Source organism: Phacochoerus africanus, chromosome 1, assembly GCF_016906955.1.
Source record: "Phacochoerus africanus isolate WHEZ1 chromosome 1, ROS_Pafr_v1, whole genome shotgun sequence".
NCBI lineage: Eukaryota > Metazoa > Chordata > Mammalia > Artiodactyla > Suidae > Phacochoerus > Phacochoerus africanus.
Window position 1 is genome coordinate 80,098,430 of NC_062544.1, and position 22,335 is coordinate 80,120,764.

General features: G+C 46.8%; 1 protein-coding gene across 1 annotated transcript in view; it reads right to left on the reverse strand.

The window, feature by feature from the left end:
• Positions 1–1,284: 1,284 nt before the first annotated feature.
• ANKRD33B (ankyrin repeat domain 33B) overlaps positions 1,285–22,335 on the reverse strand; it is an 83,513-nt gene continuing 62,462 nt past the window's right edge. Inside the window, exons 3-4 of the mRNA XM_047768160.1 lie at positions 18,796–18,936; positions 1,285–8,111 (exon numbers count right to left, since the gene is read on the reverse strand). Coding sequence (XP_047624116.1) covers positions 7,276–8,111; positions 18,796–18,936 — 977 coding nt within the window. The 3' untranslated portion in view covers positions 1,285–7,275. The remainder of the gene's footprint in view (positions 8,112–18,795; positions 18,937–22,335) is intronic.

The window sequence follows — 22,335 nt, forward strand, 5'->3', positions numbered from 1 at the left end:
CTTTATGAAAAGTCTGCAAACTAGAAAAGTCTCTACTTGAAGAATGAGGACACTGAAGCATAGGGAGGTGAGGTCACCTGCAGGGCCTGGTGGCTGGTAGGAGGCAGAGCTGTCACGGGTCCATGGTCCCCTCCCTCTACTCTGCTGCCTCCCAGGGGGCAGAGCTGGACATGGCCTGTATTGGGCTGGAAGAGCCTCAGTCCCAAGTCAGAAGGCCAGTCCCCAAGTACTAATGGAGCGCCCTTTATGGGCCAGACTAAAGAACAACATTTACGGTGGACCACTAGGGTAAAAGAATACATGTAAAAACAGGGAGTTCCCGTCGTGGCGCAGTGGTTAATGAATCCGACTAGGAACCATGAGGTTGCGGGTTGGGTCCCTGCCCTTGCTCAGTGGGTTAACGATCCGGCGTTGCCGTGAGCTGTGGTGTAGGTTGCTGTGGCTCTGGCGTAGGCCGGTGGCTACAGCTCCGATTCAACCCCTAGCCTGGGAACCTCCATATGCCGTGGAGCGGCCCAAGAAATAGCAACAACAACAACAACAAAAAAGACAAAAGACAAAAAAAAAAGAATTCATGTAAAAACAAAACTGAATTTGTTTCTATATACACATGTAAATAAACATATAGAAACACGGCTGAAGAATGCCTCCCTACCAATGGGTACTTCTGAGAAGAGGTAGAATTTTAAATTGTTTGTCTTCTTCTTTGGCCACACCCAAAGCATATCAAGGATGAATCCCAGCTGCAGCTGCAGCAACATGGAATCCTTAAGTAATCCACTGCACCACAGGGGGAACTCCCAGAATTAAAAAAAAATTTTTTTTGGGGGGGTGTCACCTGCAGCATATGAAGTTCCCGGGCTAGAGGTCCAAATTGGAGATGCAGCTACCTGCCTAAGCCACAGCCAGAGCAACACCAGATCCGAGCCTACACTGCAACTCATGGCAACACTGGATTCTTTAACATACTGAGCAAGGTCGGGGATCAAACCCCATCCTCATGGATACTAGTTGGATTCTTAACCTGCTGAGCCACAACAGGAACTCCCTAGAATTTTAAATTTTTTAATTTTTTTTTTTTGGTGACACCCATGGCATACAAAAGTTCCCAGACCAGGATCAAACCTTTGGCATAGCAGTGACAACGCTGAATCCTTAACCTCTAGGCCACCAGGGAACACCTTAAAGAGATTACCTTAACATGTGTGGAAGTATTCATGGATAGCTCAGGAATTTAAAAATCTTACCTTTGAAATATAATGTGAAAAATAAAAGTGTGTGAGATGAAGGAAGTGCATATTTATTTTGATCAAAATAAATAACATTAAAAATATTGGTATATTTGCTTATATCATTTTCTAATTTACATACACTTAGGTTTATTTAAATATCACACCATTGTGCCATAAGAATGTTTATTTCACAGGTGATTTTTAATTCTGTAGCCACAATTTTCCCACATTTTTACATGACTGTATCCTTTTTTGCTGTACATTTAAACTTTAGATACATAGTTTGTTAGAAGTTAAAAGGAAAAGACACATTCTTTCTGCTGAATAATCCTATTTCCCTTAAAGATGACTAATCTTTTAGATGTCAAGAATTGAAACTGCTGGGGTCACATTTATTTGTAGGTCTCCAAATAGCCCTGAGGTCTAAATAGGAAAATATCTTTTATAAACTGTAACAAAACTCACCTCAAAATAAAACACTATGAAATTTAGACAATTATGTCCTTATTCAACATTTTTACAATATACACAAACCTATGAGATTGTTAGAAATGACAGTGAAAATAGCTTTACATTCAGAAAGAGCTTATACCAACATGACATAACCTGAAACCTGGCCCCTTGTGCACACATTCTCAGATCCCTAATATATGCCAGGCAGAACAAGGATTTGAATGAAGAGAACTCCAATGAGATTAGCTTTGCCTGTTCATTTGAATGGGGTCTATTATTCTAACTCCTTATGGTGACCCAAAGGCTCACGGGGTTGCTGGTAATATCACCAGGTTCATAGCATCCTTTTCTGGTTTTCATCTGGTTTGACAGAGCTATGCAGTTCCAAACCAGCTTCTAGAATTTCTCAAAAACTGGTTTTAAAGTGCTTCAATGCAACCTCCCAAAATTTCATAAAGCATCAAACCAACAGCGGCCCCTTTGGCACCTGCAATGGCTGGCTTCCTTTTGCTTCTCTCCTACATTTTCCTCAGTGTAAGGGTGTCTCATTATGCTGAAACAGTTTATCTCAAATTGTGGTGGCTTTGATTAATTAGTATCTAATAATTCAGCAGACTTAGGGGAAATCCCAGTGCCTCATCAGGGTAAGATGCTGATTGTGTTTAGACTGGTCCCAACCTGCAAGGGATTCAGCCATGAGCTGAGGGCCTGGTGGAGCTCCCTAAGGATGCACTGTCAAGGATGCACTGTCAAGAGCAGAGAGGTGACCCAGGTCCAGCTACAGGACTTCCCCCAGGAGCTCCTATATGAGCCGCCCAGAGCCAATACCACCCTTGACTAGAAGACCTGGGTTGTGACACAATGGCTGTCTTCCATGTCACATTGGATGGTGTGCTCCCAGTTGGGGTCTTGGGCTGTCCCATCTTCCAACACAAGCCATCAAAGCTAGTGATACTTGACTTTCTCTGTGAGTACAAAACTCAGAGCCTTTCCAGTGTGTGTGTGTGTGCATGTGTGTGCACACTCCCCATTCCATCACACACACACACACACACTTGCAGCTGAGAGCCAGCAGAGCAGACAGGGCTGTGCCTTTCACAGAAGCCTGACTTCAGGCTGGGTCAGGGAGGGGACCTTGGGTACACAGCCCTGGCTTTCAAGCGAGTCCCTTAAAAATGAGCTAAATCAAACCAGGCAGTGATGGGTTTTTTTTTTTTTTTTTCCCTATTTCTTTTGGGGGTGGGGGGAACCCTCCAGAGGAATTTTTTAGCCACTGATTTTAAATGTTAAGAAACATGTGAATTCAAGGGCACAGGAACAAGTAGCTGACTCAAGAGTTACATACATTTGAAATAAGTTCTAAATGCATCGAGAGGACAGCACTTCAGGAAGAGCTGTCCTGTTGTTGGTTCTCTATGGCAACAGCCCTCCTGCTGCCTTGATTATTTACCCCAACGCCCTTTGTCATCAACGGAACTTTGTGTTTAATAAGATCGGCTGTGATGGATCTTCTGCCCTTCCTTCCCTTGAAGACACTGGTCAGCCAGGCAGTTGCCCGGCTGAAGGGGGCCCAGCATGAGCCTGTTGCCAAGGAAATTGAGGGCCAGACACACAGAACAGGGCCCTGGGAGATCTTGCATGGGGGGCACCCACAGCCAGGTGCAGAATTCAGTCACTCACATGGGATGAAAAGGCTCTCAAGTGAATACTTGGGTAGCTTGTTCAAACTTCCCCAAATGCTGTAAAAAAAAAAAAGTCAAAGTGCCAGTACTTCGTCCTATAAAAGAATGATTGTGACTAGGAGCCTACAATGCCTCCTCATGAATCTCAGCACTACAAGGAAGACGTGTATTGATTGTATGAGGATGGAAAAGAGTACGCTTGTGTCTCCAGGGGAACCTGGGCTGGAAGAGGGGCAGCTGCCATCCACCAGGGCTGGAACTCACTTCGAAGAGCAAGCTGGGGTGAACGATGAAAAAGCAGTCTCCCCTCTTCATGTAGTGTGGACAAGGACGGAGGTACAGTGCTTTGGCCCAGGGCTGCAAGAGACAAATCATACCTACTTCTTAGCTTGGCTCATTCATTCACCTCTCAGGGATGCTTTGCATCATCACTCAGTCCCCATGATTCTTCCCTGGAGGCAGCAGGCTTTGCATCCACTTCAGGATGGGGGTCTGGCCCCACCTGATGGGATTCAGTTTCACAGCCTCATCTCCACTCAGTGAACTTCCAGAGATCTGATCACCCATGGAGAGCAGGGAAGGAAGTGGGGCAGAGGTAACCTTGCATGACTGCACCCCCCTCCCCCGTCCCTGCAGCCACAAGTCCCATTTTCCAACTGACATCATGAACTCTATCGTTCTCCACAGAGTGAGCGAGTCTCAGGAGCACCTGAAGTTGAGATGACGAATGACTGCAATTTCTGATTCCGTTTCTGAGGTATCTGATGCTGCCAGGAGCCTGTGGGGAGGTGCTTCAGAAAGCATCTCGAAGGTCCATAATATTATGTGTTGCATTTCTCTAATATAGCCAAAGGCATGGAAGGTTGATGGCCTCTGAGGCCCAAAGTCATTCCTTCTCCCAGCTTTTCCCTCGTCCCTCCCAGAGGTGAGCTTGGCGCTGGGTTGACTGTGGAACATCTGAGTCACATAAGCAGATTAAAACACTGTCATTCTCACCCACACACCCCAGTATCAGATGGGGAGGAACCGGTTCTAGAGGTAAAAGTCACGAATGGCCCATCCGTGTCATCACAGCCACCTCTACACACAGGTGGATTTTTTTTTTTTTTTTTAAATACAAGGGTGACATCCACAAGAGGCAACTGGCAGGCACTGGAGTGACTTCACATTCACTCCAAAGCCATTCCAGCTACCAGAGTCTGGGGTTTCCAACAATCAAGAAATCTCGACGATGAGGGGTAATTCCCAGGCATCTCCCCGGCGAAAGCAGCATTGACACTCTTAGGAATATTTCTTCTGTCTAGTTGAATCATCACTCACTCAAATGCTAAAAAGTATTAAAATAGACTTCAACTTTCCCCCTACCTATATTTATATATAAATCCCTGAGAAGTTACCTGTCAAGTTGAAATTCACTATTTACAGATAATAAACAGTAGGAGTGCAAGGAGACAGGGCATCCTCCCGCCTCTGTACAGCAGGGTGGTGCTGTCATCTGTCAGGAGTGAGAATTCAGTCTTCCTCTGGAAAGAAGAGAAAGGGAGTGGGGCTGGGGAGGGGGACTGTGCCACAATTCTGTACTGTGCTGGCAGCTGGCGGAATTTGCCGTCCATTCACCCTTGGGTGTTTAGAGGGCGTGATGTAAAAATTCAACAGGGACACCGTTGCTCTCTCATGGTTTCCTTGCTTCCCTACCCTTTCAAGCAGTGGTGCCAGGGATGATCAAGGCATTGAGCCAAATGTGGAGCAGGAAATAGGTGAAAAAAGAAAAAAGCAAGTGAGGAAGAAAGGCAAAGGGGACCAGAGAGAATGTATCTGGTGACAGAGCTGAGGGGACATCTGGAGAGCAGAAGGGGTCACTGCTCATCAGTGCCCCATCCCCGACCTGCACTGGAGGTAAGGAGGTAGGGCAACCCTGGGGTGAGAAAAATGCACCCAGCCATTCAAAGCAATGAAAGTATATAAACATGAAAAATGATCTCAAAGGATGTGGACTGGACCATCAGGGAAACGAGGGGTGTTTCTCTCCACCTTGGGAAGCAGTTCTCATCTTATCCAAGGGGACCTGGTCAATCCCAAGTCTTAGGCACAAGGGTGACCCACAGCCAACTATATCAGTGATGATGCTCAAAGTGGGTCCAGATCTCTGTGTCATTCTTCTTGTGCCTTTCTGGGGTGACGGAGGGACTTAGTAAAATCTGACTTTAAAAGCTTCACCATTATCACACCTGTCTTCCATCGGTCCGGGGGCAGACTGATGGCCTGTTGGTGAACTGATGTCTGATGGTGGGAGGGGGAGGGGATAGGCGGGCACCACCCTGCCCACATCATGAGTCAGACAGTCAGCCACATAGCCAGGGAGCACAATTTCCCTTGAGAGTCCAAGGTTATAACAAAGAGCTTCCAAATCGATACATAATATTTTAAATCTATGGCTTCAGAGCAGGAGAGTATTTAAATAAAGTGCTGTTGGTAGTGCATATGGGCCACTCTACAACCCAGATGGTCAGAGAGTCATTAGGATTTCTCAGTGTTTTGGAGATAAAAAGTATGGACAGAAAACTCCTGCAGAGAGCTCAGGGCCTGGGGCAAATCACAAACATGCTCTGCAAGAGTTCCCGCATCTTGGAAATTCTACAAAGTCGGTATGAGGGTAAGATGAACACCAGGGGCTGTTATCAAAGGAAAAATAAAAGTAATTCCACACCAGGGATTCTTTGGAATTGAGTCAGGAGGAGGAAGCAACCCAGCTCACTCTAGGAGAATTTGCTTAAAACATGTTTGCTTAACACTCAGTCCTAAGCCCCATTCCTCTAAGAATTTACCCTCCCCCCATTTCAGTAGTTTGCAGAATTCTGGGTTCCTTATTCTTCTTGCATTTTTTTTTGTTTGTTTTTTTTTACATTTTAAGGATATCAGAATTCAATTTAGCTAAGAGCACATATGACTTAATTTTGTATTTCTAGTAATAACTTATTACGTTGACCCCATTTTGTTAAATATGTTTTTTTTTCTCATATCTATGTTTGAATGTGTTCAAGACTTTGTATGCAGTTTATCTAAAACCCTTTGCTTAAAATGAGTTTAGTTCTAGCAATCAATACATGCTTCTCTGCATGCTAAGTCATACTTTGACAATTGGATTTTCTTCACTTGTACCACTGTAGGGACAAGAGAGCTTAAAAAACAAGATACAAGGAAACCTGATTCCTCTATCTTACTTGATCATTTTGCTGTAAAAGTAAATGCCTCCATGGAATAGAAAGAAAATAGCATCACAATCCAATTAAGAACTACATTGCTCACAGGCAACCACAATGTGATGGAAAGGCAAAGACCGCAACAAACAGCAAAAAAGGGGAGGGGGACACGAAATGCCACAAATTCTGTGTGAAATCATAGAGATATCAAAAAAAATTATTGCTAGAAACAGTATTTTAAACAAAGGGTCTTCAGACAAACACATTAAAACTGTGGGAAATACAAAGAGCCTCATCACTGGTAAAATGCTGCAAATTTGACGGTGATTAAAAACACAAAACCATACAGAAAATGCCCTTTTGATAAATGGGTCTTAAAATTCTCTTAACTGAGGTTCTAAAGGTAGACTTTTAGGAAAAATGCCCACTAGGTGTACTGACTGCTAGGGGAACTGGTTTTAGACAAATCGATTTGTGCTATGCCCAACTCACACTTGGGTGCAGCCTGAATAAACCTGAACGTCTTCTGGAGCCAGGAAGGAGCCTCTGGGCACGGAGATGTGAGGTGCATAAATGGCAAGGGCAGGACCAGGCGCATCACTCCCAGAGAGGAGCCCATACAGCCTTCCCACTGCTTCCTCTGGGGCTCTGGGCAGCACTGCATCCCCGGCCCACGCCCGACACAACTTCCAGGCGGCTGAGCCCCGGTCACGTCCTTTTCCTCCAGGACGGTGCCCGCTTTTCCTTCTGTGTGGCCGCCAACCGCTGCTTCTCTGCCTCTTCCGCCTTCCTTTTTTCCTCCTTGGCCTCTTTGTACCGCCACTTGGGTAGCTGCAGGTGCGTGCTGTCCTTGGTGCTGCCCCTCGCCACCCGCTCCGGCTGGAAGGTGGGTGCGGGCGCCTTGCTGATGCGCACCTTGGGGATGACCACGCCCGGCCGCACGCTGCTCCGCCGCAGCAGCTGCAGGGGCAGGAGGCTGGTCCTCCGTGGCGCAGCTGGCAGCTGGGAAGACGTGGGGCTGGGGCTGGCTCTGGGAGACCCCTCTCTGGAGACCCCTGCGGTCTGGGAGGTCCGGAATTGCTGCATGGTCCCCTCTGCCTTGTCCTTCTCTTGGGCTTGCATGTGCAGGTCCCCCCGCGCCGCCAGGATTTCCTGCACCGCCAGCCGCCTTTTTCCCACACATGGGGGGTTCTCCGGGCACACGGTCTGACAGATGATGGCCACGGGGGGGCTGTAGAGGCTTGTGGTCATCCTGACCATGTGGTCCAGGACCCCCCCATCCTCCAGGCCCTGGTGTGAGCGGGACATCAGCTTGGACCGCACAAACTCAGTGAGCCTCTGCAAGCAGTTTTTGGAGCCTGCAGGCTTCAGACCTGCCTCGGAGGGTGGTGGCAGCTCTGGCTTGTACTTTTCCCCAAATTGCTCTGGGCAGGGTCGCTCCAGCAGCCTCTGGATGACACGGACAGCTTCAAACCTTCCAGTGTAAGTAGCCCACTCCTGAGGTGACATCCCGCGGTGGGGGTCCCTGGCATGGACATCTGCCCCTGAAAACCACAAAGTAGAAACAAGAATGGGTTGATGTAATAAAACCTTTCCCATCCACAGGCAGAAAACAGAAGACAATGAAATGGATCAAAGACAAAACTTCCAAAACCCAGTAACAGACTCTACCCTGGAGCAGAGCCACCTTAATGACCCACAGCTGACCTTCATCCCCCGTGTTTACTGTCATAATACAGCCTACCTTGAAGTGCGCCACTTAATGGGTTATCTTTCCTAAATAAACCCACCTAAACTTAGCACCTAAATTTCGGAATTTTTTAGAGTCATAAGATTTCATGGCTTTCCAGCAGTGGAGAGATGATCGGACTACAAAGGTACTTTGTAACACTTAGCTGATGCTACGAGAATGTTCTATAAATACTGTCACTGACAAAGCATTTATTTATTATCTACTAGAATGTTCCATAACTACTAATAGTAACTGTCACTGGCAAAGCATTCAGTGTTCCATTTATTTATCACCTCTCTTTCCTCTAAGATCTCCTGTAAGGATGGCTATGGTTCTTATTTTGCAGGAGACCTGTGGTCTTTCATTGCTCCTGCTGGTAGTTAGCTGGCTGTGGGTTTGTCCTCTTTACCAAACTGTGGGCTTCTCCAGAACAGAGGCACATCTTAGTTGTTTTCGCTTCCTTAATATGTATCGTTCTGACTGGTAGTAGGCATGCATTTAATAAATATTTGTTACAGAATAAATGCTGGTCCCAGTGGCTAAGTGCACTGCCTGAGGCCTCAAAGCTGGAAAGAGAGAAGGTCTTAGACCTTGTGACCCTCAGCTGGATGCACTTCCCACTGCCCTGCAGGGGAGTCCCTTCCTCTGTGACAGTTTTCTATGTCAACACAGCCAGGGTCTACTACTCAGGGACTTATTTACTTATTTATTTATTTACTTACTTACTTATTTATTTTTGTCTGTTGTCTTTTTAGGGCCACACCTGCATCATATAGAGGTTTCCAGGCTAGGGATTGGATCTGAGCCATAGCTGCCGGCCTACACCACAGCCACAGCAATGTGGGATCTGAGCTGTGTCTTCAACCTGCACCACAGCTCAAGGCAACACCAGATCCTTAGCCCACTGTGCAATGCCAGGGATCAAATCCTCATCCTCATGCATACTAGTTGGGTTCAATAACCACTGAGCCATGATGGGAACTCCCTACTCTGGGATTTAATCAAACACTAATCTAGGTTTACTGTGAAGGTATTGTGTAGATGCGGTTAGCATCCATAATCAGTTGGCTTTAAGTCAAGGAGGTTACCACCGAAAATGTGGGTGATCCCCATCCAACCAGGTGAAGGCCTTAGTAGCAAAAGCTGAAGTTTTCTGGAGAAGAAAGAATTTAGCCTCAAGACTACAGCATCTACTCTTGCCCACTGGCTGGTCCTACAGATCTTGGGCTTGCTAAGCCCACACAATCACTTGAGCTAGTTCCCTAAAATAATTCCTTAATATGTATCTTTCTTGGGTTCTATCTTTCTGGAAAATTCCTACATCCTCAATCTCCCTTACAATGGTCATTTCCTTAATAAATCTCCCCCACACCACCCAGTGCCCCCTCCCTAACATTGCAAAGTTAAACTTCAACTTAACTTGGAGTTCCCGTCGTGGCGCAGCGGAATCCAACTGGGAACCATGAGACTGCAGGTTCCATCCCTGGCCTCGCTCAGTGGGTTGTGGATCTGGCGTTGCCGTGAGCTGTGGTGTGGGTCACAGACACAGCTTGGATCTGGCATTGCTGTGGCTCTGGTGTAGGCTGGTAGAGGCAGCTCTGATTGGATCCCTAGCCTGGGAACCTCCATATGCTGTGTGTGCGGCCCTAAAAAAAAAAAAAAGACAAAAAAAAACCCCAAACAAACAAACCAAAAAACTTCAACTTGATGAAATCTTCCTAAGTTTCAGCTTGGTAGTAAAACAGACATGAATACATGAATAAGGAACTGCTGTTCAATTCATCTTAGTCCCATCTCAGCCCCATATACAGTTAGAAATCATTCAGGATTTCCAGTCCCATTAGTCATATTTCCACTGGCAAAGCAATGTGGGGAAGTAGGGTAATTATCTAGTCTGCAAGCTCCCCAGCGACTAGCCCAGCAGAGGCTTCTGCATTTACATCCCACATAGACTGGGGTGTCCAATATGCGACGGCTGGGGACTCTGTGTTGAATGAAACGAGCAGGAGGCTTGGTGGCTTCCCTGCCCCACAGCCCCCAATGGCCTCAGGGCCCAGGCAGGCCCAGCTCATCTGAGCTCACCTGGTGATGCTCTTAATTCTGAGACACATTAAAGAAGAGCCATAGTAGAAGAGTGGTAATTATTTGGAATTGGAAATCAGGATGGAACTCATTAGCTAGAGTACAATTTATAAACTGACTGGAATGAAAAGGGGGCAGTAAAAATGTCATTGCAAAAAATAGATGACACATTAAACCTTAATTAATTGCGTGTCACTTAAAAAGGAGCAAACTGCAAAATTAAAATCTTAATGAACACTGCTTGAAAGAGACATTTTTCAAAGGCTAATGGAAAAAGAAAAGAACAGCTGTCAAAAGTTGATCAGGCCTCCTCCTTTTCAAAATAATCTTGGAAAATACAAACACTCCAAAGAACAAAGGCCATTCTGACTGTAATGCAGCCCAAGAATCTGAGTCACGCTATAAATGAGGGATTCACCTCCTTAAGAAATAACTAGTAAGAGTAATATTAAAGGCCTGGACATAGTCATTTTATCATGATATAAGTACTGATGATTAGCACTTTCTACATATACCTTTCAGATAATACAGAGCATCTTTATGTGTTTTTATTTTTTATTTTTTTTAATTTTTATTTATTTACTTTTTTGTCTTTTTGCTATTTCTTGGGCCGCTCCTGCGGCATATGGAGGTTCCCAGGCTAGGGGTCGAATCGGAGCTGTAGCCACCAGCCTACTTCAGAGCCACAGCAACGTGGGATCTGAGCCGCGTCAGCAACCTACACCACAGCTCACGGCAACGCCGGATCGTTAACCCACTGAGCAAGGGCAGGGATCGAACCCGCAACCTCATGGTTCCTAGTCGGATTCGTTAACCACTGGAACTCCCCAGAGCATCTTTAAAAGGCCAACGTATCCATCTTCTGCCCAAGAGACCCCCGCCCCCCACTCCTGCAACTCCCACCCAATGCTGTTTCGCCCAAGACTGCAGCCATGAAGACTAGAGCTGGGCTTCTGTCAATGAGTCCATTTGCTGCCATGTTGAGTGATGTGAGTTGTCTATACAAAGTACTCTATTTTTTTTTTCCTTTTTTTATGGTTTTTGTGGCTGTACATGCAGCATATGGAAGTTCCCAGGGCTAGGGGTCAAATAGGAGCCACAGCTGCTGGTCTACACCATAGTCACAGCAATGCCGGATTCAAGCCACATCTACCACCTATGCTATAGCTTGTGGCAACACTGGATCCCTAACCCACTGAGCGAGGCCAGGGATAGAACATGCATCCTCGGAGTTCCCGTCGTGGCTCAGTGGTTAACGAATCCGACTAGGAACCATGAGGTTGCGGGTTCGATCCCTGGCCTTGCTCAGTGGGTTAAGGATCTGGCGTTGCCATGAGCTGTGGTGTAGGTTGCAGACGCAGCTCAGATCCCGTGTTGCTGTGGCTCTGGTGTAGGCTGGTGGCTACAGCTCCGATTCGACCCCTAGCCTGGGAACCTCCATATGCTGCAGGAACGGCCCAAGAAATGGCAAAAAGACAAAAAAAAAAAAAAGAAAAAAAAGAACATGCATCCTCATGGACACTGTGTCGGGTTCTTAACTTGCTGAGCCAAAAAGGGAACTCCCCAAAGTCCTTATTTTATTCAAGGCAGCAACTACTCAGTTCTAGGCAATGCAGCACAATTGGTCTAACTTTTGAGTTTCAAAACCCCGGCACTACTGATGTTTTCAGCCAGATCGCTATTTTGTTGCAGGGGATGTCCTGTGCACTGCAGGACTTTTAACAGCATCCCTGGTCTCTGCCCAGTAGGTGCCAGTAGAATTCCACCTGTTGTGACAACCAAAAATGTCCCCCAGGGAACCAAAAACATCCCCACCCCATTAAGGATTATTGTTCTAACATATATGACCTGCAATCTTGTTCCCCATTTTCCCAGCCTCCCTTAGAGCTGGCCAGTGAGCCCCGAAGAGAAGGCTGTTGCATCTAGATCAAAGGGACCCATGTTGCTGCATCCTGAGACACGGATCTGAAGCCTGGAACTCTGCTGACCATTGTGAAATCACAGGTGACCAGTCAACAAACTGGAAGGTGGCGGGGGTGGGGAGGAGCTGAATGGACAAAAGGATGAAACCCCAGTCTGTGATGTCCTCATGGAGTTCAGGGCCAGTTCTGCACAGTAACTGCCTGCCTCAGGACTTCTAGGAGGTGCGACATACAGATGCTGGCTTCCTTTAAGCCACTTTTTAGAAGCAAAAGCATTCTAAAAGGGACTAAAGGAAAACAAGCTACCTTCCATTGCTAATTCTGAGGACACTCTCCCCCAAGAGTCAAAGTCAGGTCCATGGGACCAGCAGAGGCAGGTTCACTTCCTTTCCTATTTCTCAGCAAGCCCCCACCCCCATGTCACCTGTCCTTCAAAGTCTAGCTCCAGTCCCCCTCCCCCTGTGGACCAGTCCTCCAAGGCTTCCTCCTGTGCCACCTCTGGCCTGAATCTTGGGTACTTTGGGTGTAGTGAAGATGATAATTCAGGATGCAAGCCCTTGAGTGGGGTCCAGAACACCTACCTCCAGGGTTGCACCTGTGGCATTATGAAGTTCCCAGGCTAAGGGTTGAACTGGAGCTGCAGCTGCCAGCCGTAGCCACAGCCACAGCAACGTTGGATCCTTAACCCACCGAGCAGGGCCAGGGATCGAACTTGCATCCTCATGGATACTAGTTGGGTTCGTAACCTGCTAAGCACAATGGGAACTCCTAAACAAGCATCCTTATTACTATAGACCAAATGTAGAAGAGAAGACATTCAATCACATATTGTTTTTTCTTTTAAAACATACATACACATCTGCTGTAAAAGGAAAAGTTAACCCACTTTTTCTGAGAAAAAAGGAAAAGCTAACTTAGTAGCAATAGTAGAAAATGAAAACATTCTATAAGTTGAATGATGGAGAAGGCAGCTCAAAGGCTCACCGAAAAAGGTGTCAAGTATTTATTTTTAAGAAGGAATATAGGAGTTCATGCTGTGGCACAATAGGATCAGTGGCATTTTGGGAACGCTGGGACTAGGGTTCAATCCCCAGCCCAGCACATTGGGTTAAGGATCCAGTGTTGCCACAGCTGCGGCTTGGGTCATGACTGTGGCTTGGATCTGATCTCTGGCCCAGGAATTCCATATGCCATGGGGTGGCTAAAATGAAAAAAAAAAGAAAAAAAAAGAAAGGAATATAGAACAAGTTGGAAGAAGGAAGGCATACAAGAGAGGTAAGATTCTCTTTTCACATTTCTCATCATTTCCTATTTATGTTAGTTTATATCAGTGGTTTTCAACAAAAGGCGACTTTCCCACTTCGGAGACGGTTGGCAATGTCTGGAGATATTGCTGTCAAAACTGGGGAACTGGAGTTCCCGCTGCGGCTCAATGGGTTAGGGACCCAATGTTGTCTCAGTGAGGATCCAGTGTTGCCATAAACTTCGGTGTAGGCTGGAAATGTGGCTTGAATCCAGTGTTGCTGTGGCTATGGCATAGGCATCAAATGCAGCTCCAATTCGACCCCTAGCCTGGGAACTTCCATATGCTGCACATGTGGCCACAAAAAGAAAAACAAACAACAACAACAACAACAACAACAACGACGAAACACACACACAAAAAACTGGGGGTGCTACAGTCCCCTAGTGAGCAGAGGCCAAGGATGCTGCTAAACATCCTATAATTCCAGGACAGGTGGACCACGAAGAACTGTCTGGCCCCAAATGTCAATAGTGCTAAGATTAAGAAACTTGAGGTACATGTCTATTACCCTCCATAAGGAAGTTTTAGGTATCATCACAAGGATATATTTCAAAGGGAAAAATAGGCCATGGTTTTTCATTTACTTAACAAATAATATTGAACACATAAGTTCACCAGTATAACAACATAACCAACAATAACTGGAGGCTTCCTCTGTGCCAGGCACATGCCCACATATAAACTCCTTCATTCCCCATCTTAACCTCCTGTGGCAACTACTGACATTCGCCTCATTTTATAGAAGAAAAGAGGCCCAGAGCTAGAGGTGACTGGCCCTGGGTGTAGAGAGGCTGAGTGGAGGAGCTGGAATCAGAAACCAGGGCTCCTGACTTGTAAGTTGGTTCTAACAGCCATTCTGCTCTGACCATGTACAGTTAGGGTTGGAGGTACTAGAGGTTTGCACTTATTGCGGATTATTCTAGACTTTGATGATGGGGTTAAGCTCACAGAGGTGGAAACAGGAAAGGGAGAGTATATAGAACCTATCACTAAATTTGTTACCCAAATAACCGAGGGAAAAGGAAACAAAAACAAAACCAGGTGAGCACTGAACATGCTGCCTTAAGCAGGCCCAAATCTCGAGAGATCTGAAAGGTGATTCTGTGATCCTGTAAAGGCCTGAAACCTCCACCAGACCCAGGAAGAAAGAGTGGCTGTAAACCCCTTGCCTGGTGCAGAGTGATTGGAAGACAACTGACCTAAAAGCAAAAGGGTTTGTAATTCAAATTAATTCACTGGGGAAAAATGTCTGGATTGACATCCATTAAGTTTTTGGTTGTAAAAGTAAATTAATAAAGATCTACACTCAATTAAACTAGATATGGAAGTAGTAAAAGCTGATGAAGCTCCCCCAAACCCAGAAGCATTATAATCACCATTTAATTAGGAAGAACTGTCTCTCACTGATGTCACTGATAAACTCCATGGAAACCGATAATTCTGTTTTAAAAAATGAAACTGTCACTGAGTCAAATACCCAAAGAGATTGATTTTAATTAGGATCTTTCTTCTTTCCAAGAAGGTTTTCATCTTTGAAGCCTCTGCTCTGCTTACTGAGTTTATTTTTCTTACAGCATCCCCAAAGACACTCCAGTTAAAGCAGGAGAAAAAAAAAATCCAAAGTAGGCTGTGAATCCCACAGCACCAATCTAACCACAAGGAAAAAGGACAGATGGGCTCAGACTGGGGGGCACTGTTCATTGATCAGGGTCAAGCTCAAGTCATGGACATGCAAGAAGACTAAGAAATTTCCAGGAAACAAAGTAGACTGGGGACACATAATAACTAAATATGGGAGCCTGGCTGGGATGCTGGAGCAGAAATGGGGCCATTGGGGGAAGAACAGGTGAAATCGTGACACGTACTGTGCAGCCTCCGCTTCTTGGTGAGATATTAACACAGGGGCTGAGTGAGGGCTGCATGGGACTCCCTTTTCTATCTTTGTCACTTTTCCATACACCTAAAACTATCCCCAAATAAAAGTTAATTTTATGTTATTTTATTTTATTTTGTTTTATTTTATTTATTTTTGTCTTTTGTCTTTTTAGGGCTGCACCAGTGGCATATGGAGGTTCCCAGGCTAGGGGTCTAATTGGAGTTACAGCTGCTGCCACAGCCATGGCAACGCCAGATCTGAGCCGTGTCTGTGACTTACACCACAGCTCATGGCAATGCCGGATCCTTAACCCACTGAGCGAGGCAAGGGATCGAACCCACAACCTCATGGTTCCTAGTCGGATTTGTTTCCGCTGCACCATGATGGGAACTCCCTAAAAGTTTATTTTAAAATAGAGAGGCAACTGGGGGTTTGGGGTTAGCAGATACAAACTACCACATCAAAGGGATAAACAACAAGATCTACTGTATAACACAGGCAGCTATATTCAATCTTCTGGGATAAACCACAATGGAAAAGAACATAAAAAAGAATATATATATACATATATATACACACATATATATATACATATATATACACACACACTTATACACACACACACACACACACATATATATATATATATATATGCATAACTGAATCACTTTGCTGGACAGCAGAAATGAACACCACATTGTAAATCAACTATATTTCAATAAATCAGTAAAGTAAAAAACAGAAAAAAGAAGCAAGTTGTCTAAGCAGAACTACTAGTCTGCTGATGCCTGGAAGAATTTTAACACTGTCCTCAAGATGCTGAGATGGGAAAGAATGCTGTGCCTCTGGGAACTTGTAGGGCCAAGTGGCATTGGGTGAACCCAGGGCCAGGAACAAAACCAAAATAAGTGAAGATAATGAAATTAAGTACTGGTGACAACAGTGTCTCCCACTGATTGAGACATTAGAGGCTCCCTTCCATTTTCTCATTTAATTCTCAGAATAACCCAATGAGGTTGTGCTGTAACGATGACCACTGGGAGTGAAGAAAAAAACTTGAGATTGGTCACAGGGAATTCAGCTCAGTAATTCCTTGAATATTTATTTATAGCCACAGAGAGTTTACAAAGTGAAATGTTACATCCTCAGGGAGTTGGGGGAAGAAGTCATTCCTCCCATTTCACAGATGAGGAGGGGGAGGCTCAGAGGAGGAGGTGCTTCTGGAAAGATGAAGGGCATGGGGGATGCCCTGCTGGTCCAAAGTGACCGCCTGAGAATGTTCCAGTCTGTGGCACAGCACAGAAGGAAACAATCCCACACTGAGACCAAGATCCCTAAAACCAGGTCCTGGTCCACCGCCCCCACCCAGTTCTTCTTTTTTTTCTTTTTAGGGCTGAATCCGTGGCATATGGCAGTTCCCAGGCTAGGGTTCAAATCAGAGCTGCACCCGCAGGCCACAGCCACAGCAATTCGGGATCTAAGCCTTGTCTTCGACCTACACCACAACTCATGGCAGCGCTGGATCCTTTAACTCACTGAGGGAGGCCAGAGATGGAACCCACATCCTCATGGATACTAGCTGGATTCTTACCCCCTGAGCCATAATGAGAACTCCAACCATCCCCCAGTTTAGATTAACCTTTCTACCCAGACTTTTAACCCTTTTCTTGTCCCATCCGTCTCCCTCAGGATTGACGGTATCAAAGAAAAGGGAGGATTAAAACTGAGCAGGACCCCAAGGGCTTTCCCGGGTCCAAAAGCCCCTCCATGTCCCCCAGCCCCCCGATTCATGGTTGTAGAAAAAAGGCTTTAGTCTCCCAGGCCTTCCCTGTTCCAAAGAGCAGGCTCAAGAAGCTAATGATGAGGACAACAGTCATAGGACTCCTAGTTCCCACTGAGGGGCTACAGATGACAATCCAGTGTGTACCTTTGAGCTTTTCCTGCATTAATTAAGGACCCCCCCCCGGCACCCCACACCCCATGAGGTGGGTAGTGACATGCTAACCACGAACACTAGACACCAGACTGGCTGGGACCAGAAGGTTGATGACTGACATTTCCAAAGCATCACCCTGTTACCTCATCACCAACCAATCAGAAGGTCCATGAGCTGGTCAGGCATCCAACAACCCTCTCCCCTCATATCGTCTTTAAAAACCTTTGTGTTGGAAACTAAGATGATATTGTACATTAATTATATTTCAATAAAAACCCTCATTCTTTTGGAGTTCCTACTGTGGCTCAGCAGGTTAGGAACTTGAAATAGTGCCCATGAGGATGGGGGTTTTGATTCCTGGCTTGCTCAGTGGATAAAAGATCCGTGGCTGCAGTGTAGACTGCATATGCAGCTTGGATCCAGCGTTGCCATAACCTTGACGTAGGCTCAGATTCAACCCCTAGCCTGGGAATGTCCACATGCTGCAGGTGTGGCCCTAAAAAAAAAAAAAAAAAATCCTTTGCTTAAAAGCCATTGGAGAGGTTGGGTCCCTTGTGCATGAGCTGCCCAGCTCCTTGCTCAGCCCTGCAAATAAACTCTTCCTTTGCTGCAGGCACCCACTGTTGGAGGTTGCCATTCTGCACTTCTGGCATACAAGCCCTTGCTCAGTTACACACCACATCACCCCGTAACTCCAATCACCAGCAAACAGGGGCCTAGGATGCCTCCTGGGCCTACTCCATCAATAGGACCATCTTGCCACTCAGAGCCAAGACCAGAGCACACATTTGTGAAGAACAAAAATGGGCAGGAGGGGGCGAGGGGTAAGAAAATAGCTCATCAGGGAATACAGAACACTGTCCTATCAGGTGGCCAGTGCTGTGACCTCCCCACAACCTTGAAAGCATTTGCTTTATGCTTTTGTCTGTTTCGATCCAGATGGTGACAGCCATATACCTCAACAAAGAAACGTTTCTTTGTTGCAGCCACTAGGCTTGGTTTCTGTGGGGCTGCTTCATCCCTTCAACATGTATTCTTCAAAGGGGCAAACGCAGGGAGTTCCTACTGTGGCTCATCAGGTTAAGAACCCGACTAGTATCCATGAGGATGTGGGTTCCATCCCTGGCCTCTCTCAGTGGGTTAAGAACCCAGCCATGCCATGAGCTGTGGTGTAGATTGCAGATGTGGCTCCGATCTGACCTTGCTGTGGCTGTGGTGTAGGCCAGCAGCTACAGCTCCAATTCAACCCCTAGCCTGGGAACTTCCATACACCGCAGGTGAGGCCATAAAAGAAAAGAAGAAAAAAAAAAGGTGCAAACTCAGCATTTCCCTGCACAGGACAGGGAGGACCTGCACAGGACAGGTGGGACGTACCTGCTAGCATCAGGGCTCGGATGCATTCGGTGCGGCCCTGCATGGCGGCTTTCATCAGGGCCGTGAACCCAAACAAATTCCTCCTTTCAAGGTCAAGGCTGGGGAAATAGTTCAACAAGTAGTTGGTGATGGTGACGTGCCCTGTAAAGAGAAATGCACACATGTATGAACCACGCTCCACAAAGAGCGGGCCTCCCTACATGGAGAGGGGGAAACGTCGCACAGCCCACCTCTGGGGCAAGCTGGTCTGGGGGGAGGGCTATTCCCATCTCAGGCCACAAGAAATCATTCTCACGGGTCCAGAGAAGACACAGGGCCCTGTCCTGGCCATGGCGTTGCGCCTCTGCTGCATTCTTATTCTCTTCTGATGACCCACTTGGAAGCCCAGGTTTCCTGTCGACCTGTTAAGGAGGGAATGTGGGGAGCAGTGATGCTGAGGGGGTGGCCTGTGGAAGCTGGAGCTGCTCCATGTGGAGGCTGGCTGGTCCCAGCAGGAGCTGCCGATGCAAGCAAATGCAGGTGCAAAACAGACAGTGAAGCTCCTCGGAGCCATTTCCCAGAACTTCAGAGCCTCACAGAGGAGGAAGCCATCATCACGTCATTGCAGCAACAGGACACACCAGTCATCGCTGCCACCTGTTCGGCTCAGAAGACAAGCTCTCTCTCTCTCTCTCTCACACACACACACACACACACACACACACACACACACACACACGGAACACAGGGAGTGTTGCCACCCTAACCCCCATCCAAAAACCCAAGCAGGTAAGAATACTTATTTCAGAATATAGATTTTGCCCCTTACATTTCCAAAAAGGGCCTGATTTTCTGTTTATTCCCAGAGGTTTTCAAAAAGCCCACACACTCTTAGGTGGTGGTAAATAAACAGAACATAATGTAACAGGCAGCATTCTAAGGATGTTCCAGCCTCATCCACAGAAAACCCAAATAGAGCAGAGATCCTGGAACAGAACTCCTGGGCTGATTAAAGAGGCTCTGGTGTCCAGCGTGCTGTCCAAAGGCCCTGGCCTCGCTTCTTAAGTCCCCATGTGAAATGACAGGGAACCCTCCACCCCAAACCCATTAGTCCCTTAGAGCAGGGTCCAACCTTGGCACTACTGACACCTGGGGCCAGATTTTTTTTTTTGTCGGGCCATCCTGTGATTTGTAGGATAGTTACACCAGCATCTCTGAGTTCCACCCACCAGATGCCAGGAGCTACCATCCTTTTCCTCCTCCCAGGTATGACAACTAAAAGGTCTCCAGACATTGCCAAATATCCCCTGTGGGGGGGGGGGGAATAACCCCTGTTGAGATGCATTGTCCTAGAAGCTCAGATGTTACCAGCTCAGGATCAAGGTGGCAGACGGCTTTCTCTCCTATCACCTTCACCCTGGCCCTGCACCCCACCAGCCCGCCTCCTGGCTGCCATCTCCATCCTGGCCCAGCTCATGGTGGCTAACACACCCTGGGGAGTGTGAGCAGAGCTCTCTCCTGAGCCCAGGTGCCCACTCTTCATCTTTATTCAGCTCTGAAGTCCCCTTTCATCCCCACCCCATGTACATCCCTTGGATCCCACCACTGTCATAGATGCAGGTGTGGAGCCTGGTGGACATCTCAATGCACCCTCTGCCATTAACTGGGAGCCACCCATTCTCCACCCAGGGAAGCCAGCACCGCTGAGGCTCCTTCTCCAGCTGGTGTCAGGAAAGGCACCAAGTGACATTCGAGCAGTGGCAGAGGCAACCTTGAGGCACAAGGTGCTTCCCGAGCCCCTCCCACCTTGCCCCTGAGCCCCCGCCCACCTTGCGCTGCAGACCCGGGGGCTGAGCCAAGGCCCTCGGCACAGCAGTGTAGAGAAGCCCCCTTCCCTGCTGCAGAGACAGCTCCTGAGCCTCCGGTTGGTCCCGTGCTGCCAGTGCTGAGCATGCCCTCCCACAGCGGAAGCTCTGCCCTCCTATCGTACCCCAAGCGAGCCAGGTGGGCGGGGACCCAGCTTCCTTCCTGGAAAGGCACCCAGATACCGCAGGCTGTTGCCCAAGCAACGGTGCAGCTTTCTCATCAACTTCCGAGTTGAAAACAAACAAGCAACAAAAGAGCGTGGACTCTTCCAAAGGCAGTGCATCTGCTCACCATGAATCTCCGCCCGCCTCCTGGACTCACCGCAAAAATTAAAAGGCGAAACCGTAGCTTTCTAACTGTTTAAGAGAAGCTGTGGGATTAACAAACCCAAAACAAATGGGTGTGACCCTCCCTCTCTGTGACTCACAGGTTCCAAGGAGCAGCTGATGCTTTTTGACTCATTCACACCACTCTGCCTTCTACTGTCATTTACAGCACACCACCCTTAAGGGATGCTGGCTGAAGGTGCCCAAAGCAGCCTAATTGCTCTAAACTGCTGGGGTTGGGGTAGGGGTAGGGGTGGGGAGGGAGGTCTTTTGATCTCAACTGGGTTTGTCTTCCAGCTAAACGTTTTGAGATACCCTTCAGTTAGCCAGGGTCATAGTACAACAAATTGCAATTCGTTTAGAGCCATTTCTTTAAAAACATGAAGGAGTGTGTCTGCCGCAATTTTCAGCAGCATGTCCTTTGCACTGACATATCCTAAACACTGGGAACAGGCAAGGAGAGGAAAAATTGGCAATCCACAAGGCAAAAAGCTCATTATACATATTATGTAGAGATCAGGAAAAACCAACAGGCATCTGACTACAAACATCAGCTGTGAATGACCCACCAAATCACTCTCGGCTCACAACTGGCTTTCCCAGGACAACAGAACAATACCTCTCATCACGCAGAGAACGTTGCTCAACAGAAATCAAGGAAGGACCAAATGATGCTAAGAATGAATAGATATTAACCTATGTTCTTAAAAACATGAGAATTAATCAAAAAGAGCTTTCCTTTTCTTTCATAAGATAGACAGAAGATAGATAAAGTAGATAGATGATAAAGAGGTGGATAGAACACAGCATAACAGAACCCAAACATGCCCTATATTGAAATCTATTTAAGCCTAATCCAACTTTGACCTCGTGGAATAGGATTTGGTTCCTCCAGGCCTCAGAGTGGACCTAACGAGTGGGCTGACCTTACAGAGCTCAAGATATCCCCAACTCAGGGAGCCTCACACTGCCCAAGAGAAGGGCACAAGTGATCCAAGGAATAAGTTAATTCTTTTTTTAAAATTTAATTTGTGTAAAAGTATAGTTGATTTTCAGCGTTGTGTCAATGTCTGCTGTCCAGCATAGTGACCAGTCATACAACATATATACATTCTTTTTCTCCTACTGTCTTCCATCATATTCTATCCCAAGAGCTTGGGTAGAGTTCCTAGTGCCATTCAGTAGGACCTCATTGCTTATCCATCCTAAATGTAATAGTTTATGGCATAGCCTTAGTGGGATGGTGAAAAGGCCAAGCAGACAGGGATCTTAGTACTTAAGAAAGCTGGCTCTGAGAGCTCCCATGTTCAAGTTCCCAGGCTGCAACTTAAAATCTGGGTGACCCAGGGAAGGAGCATCAACTTCACCA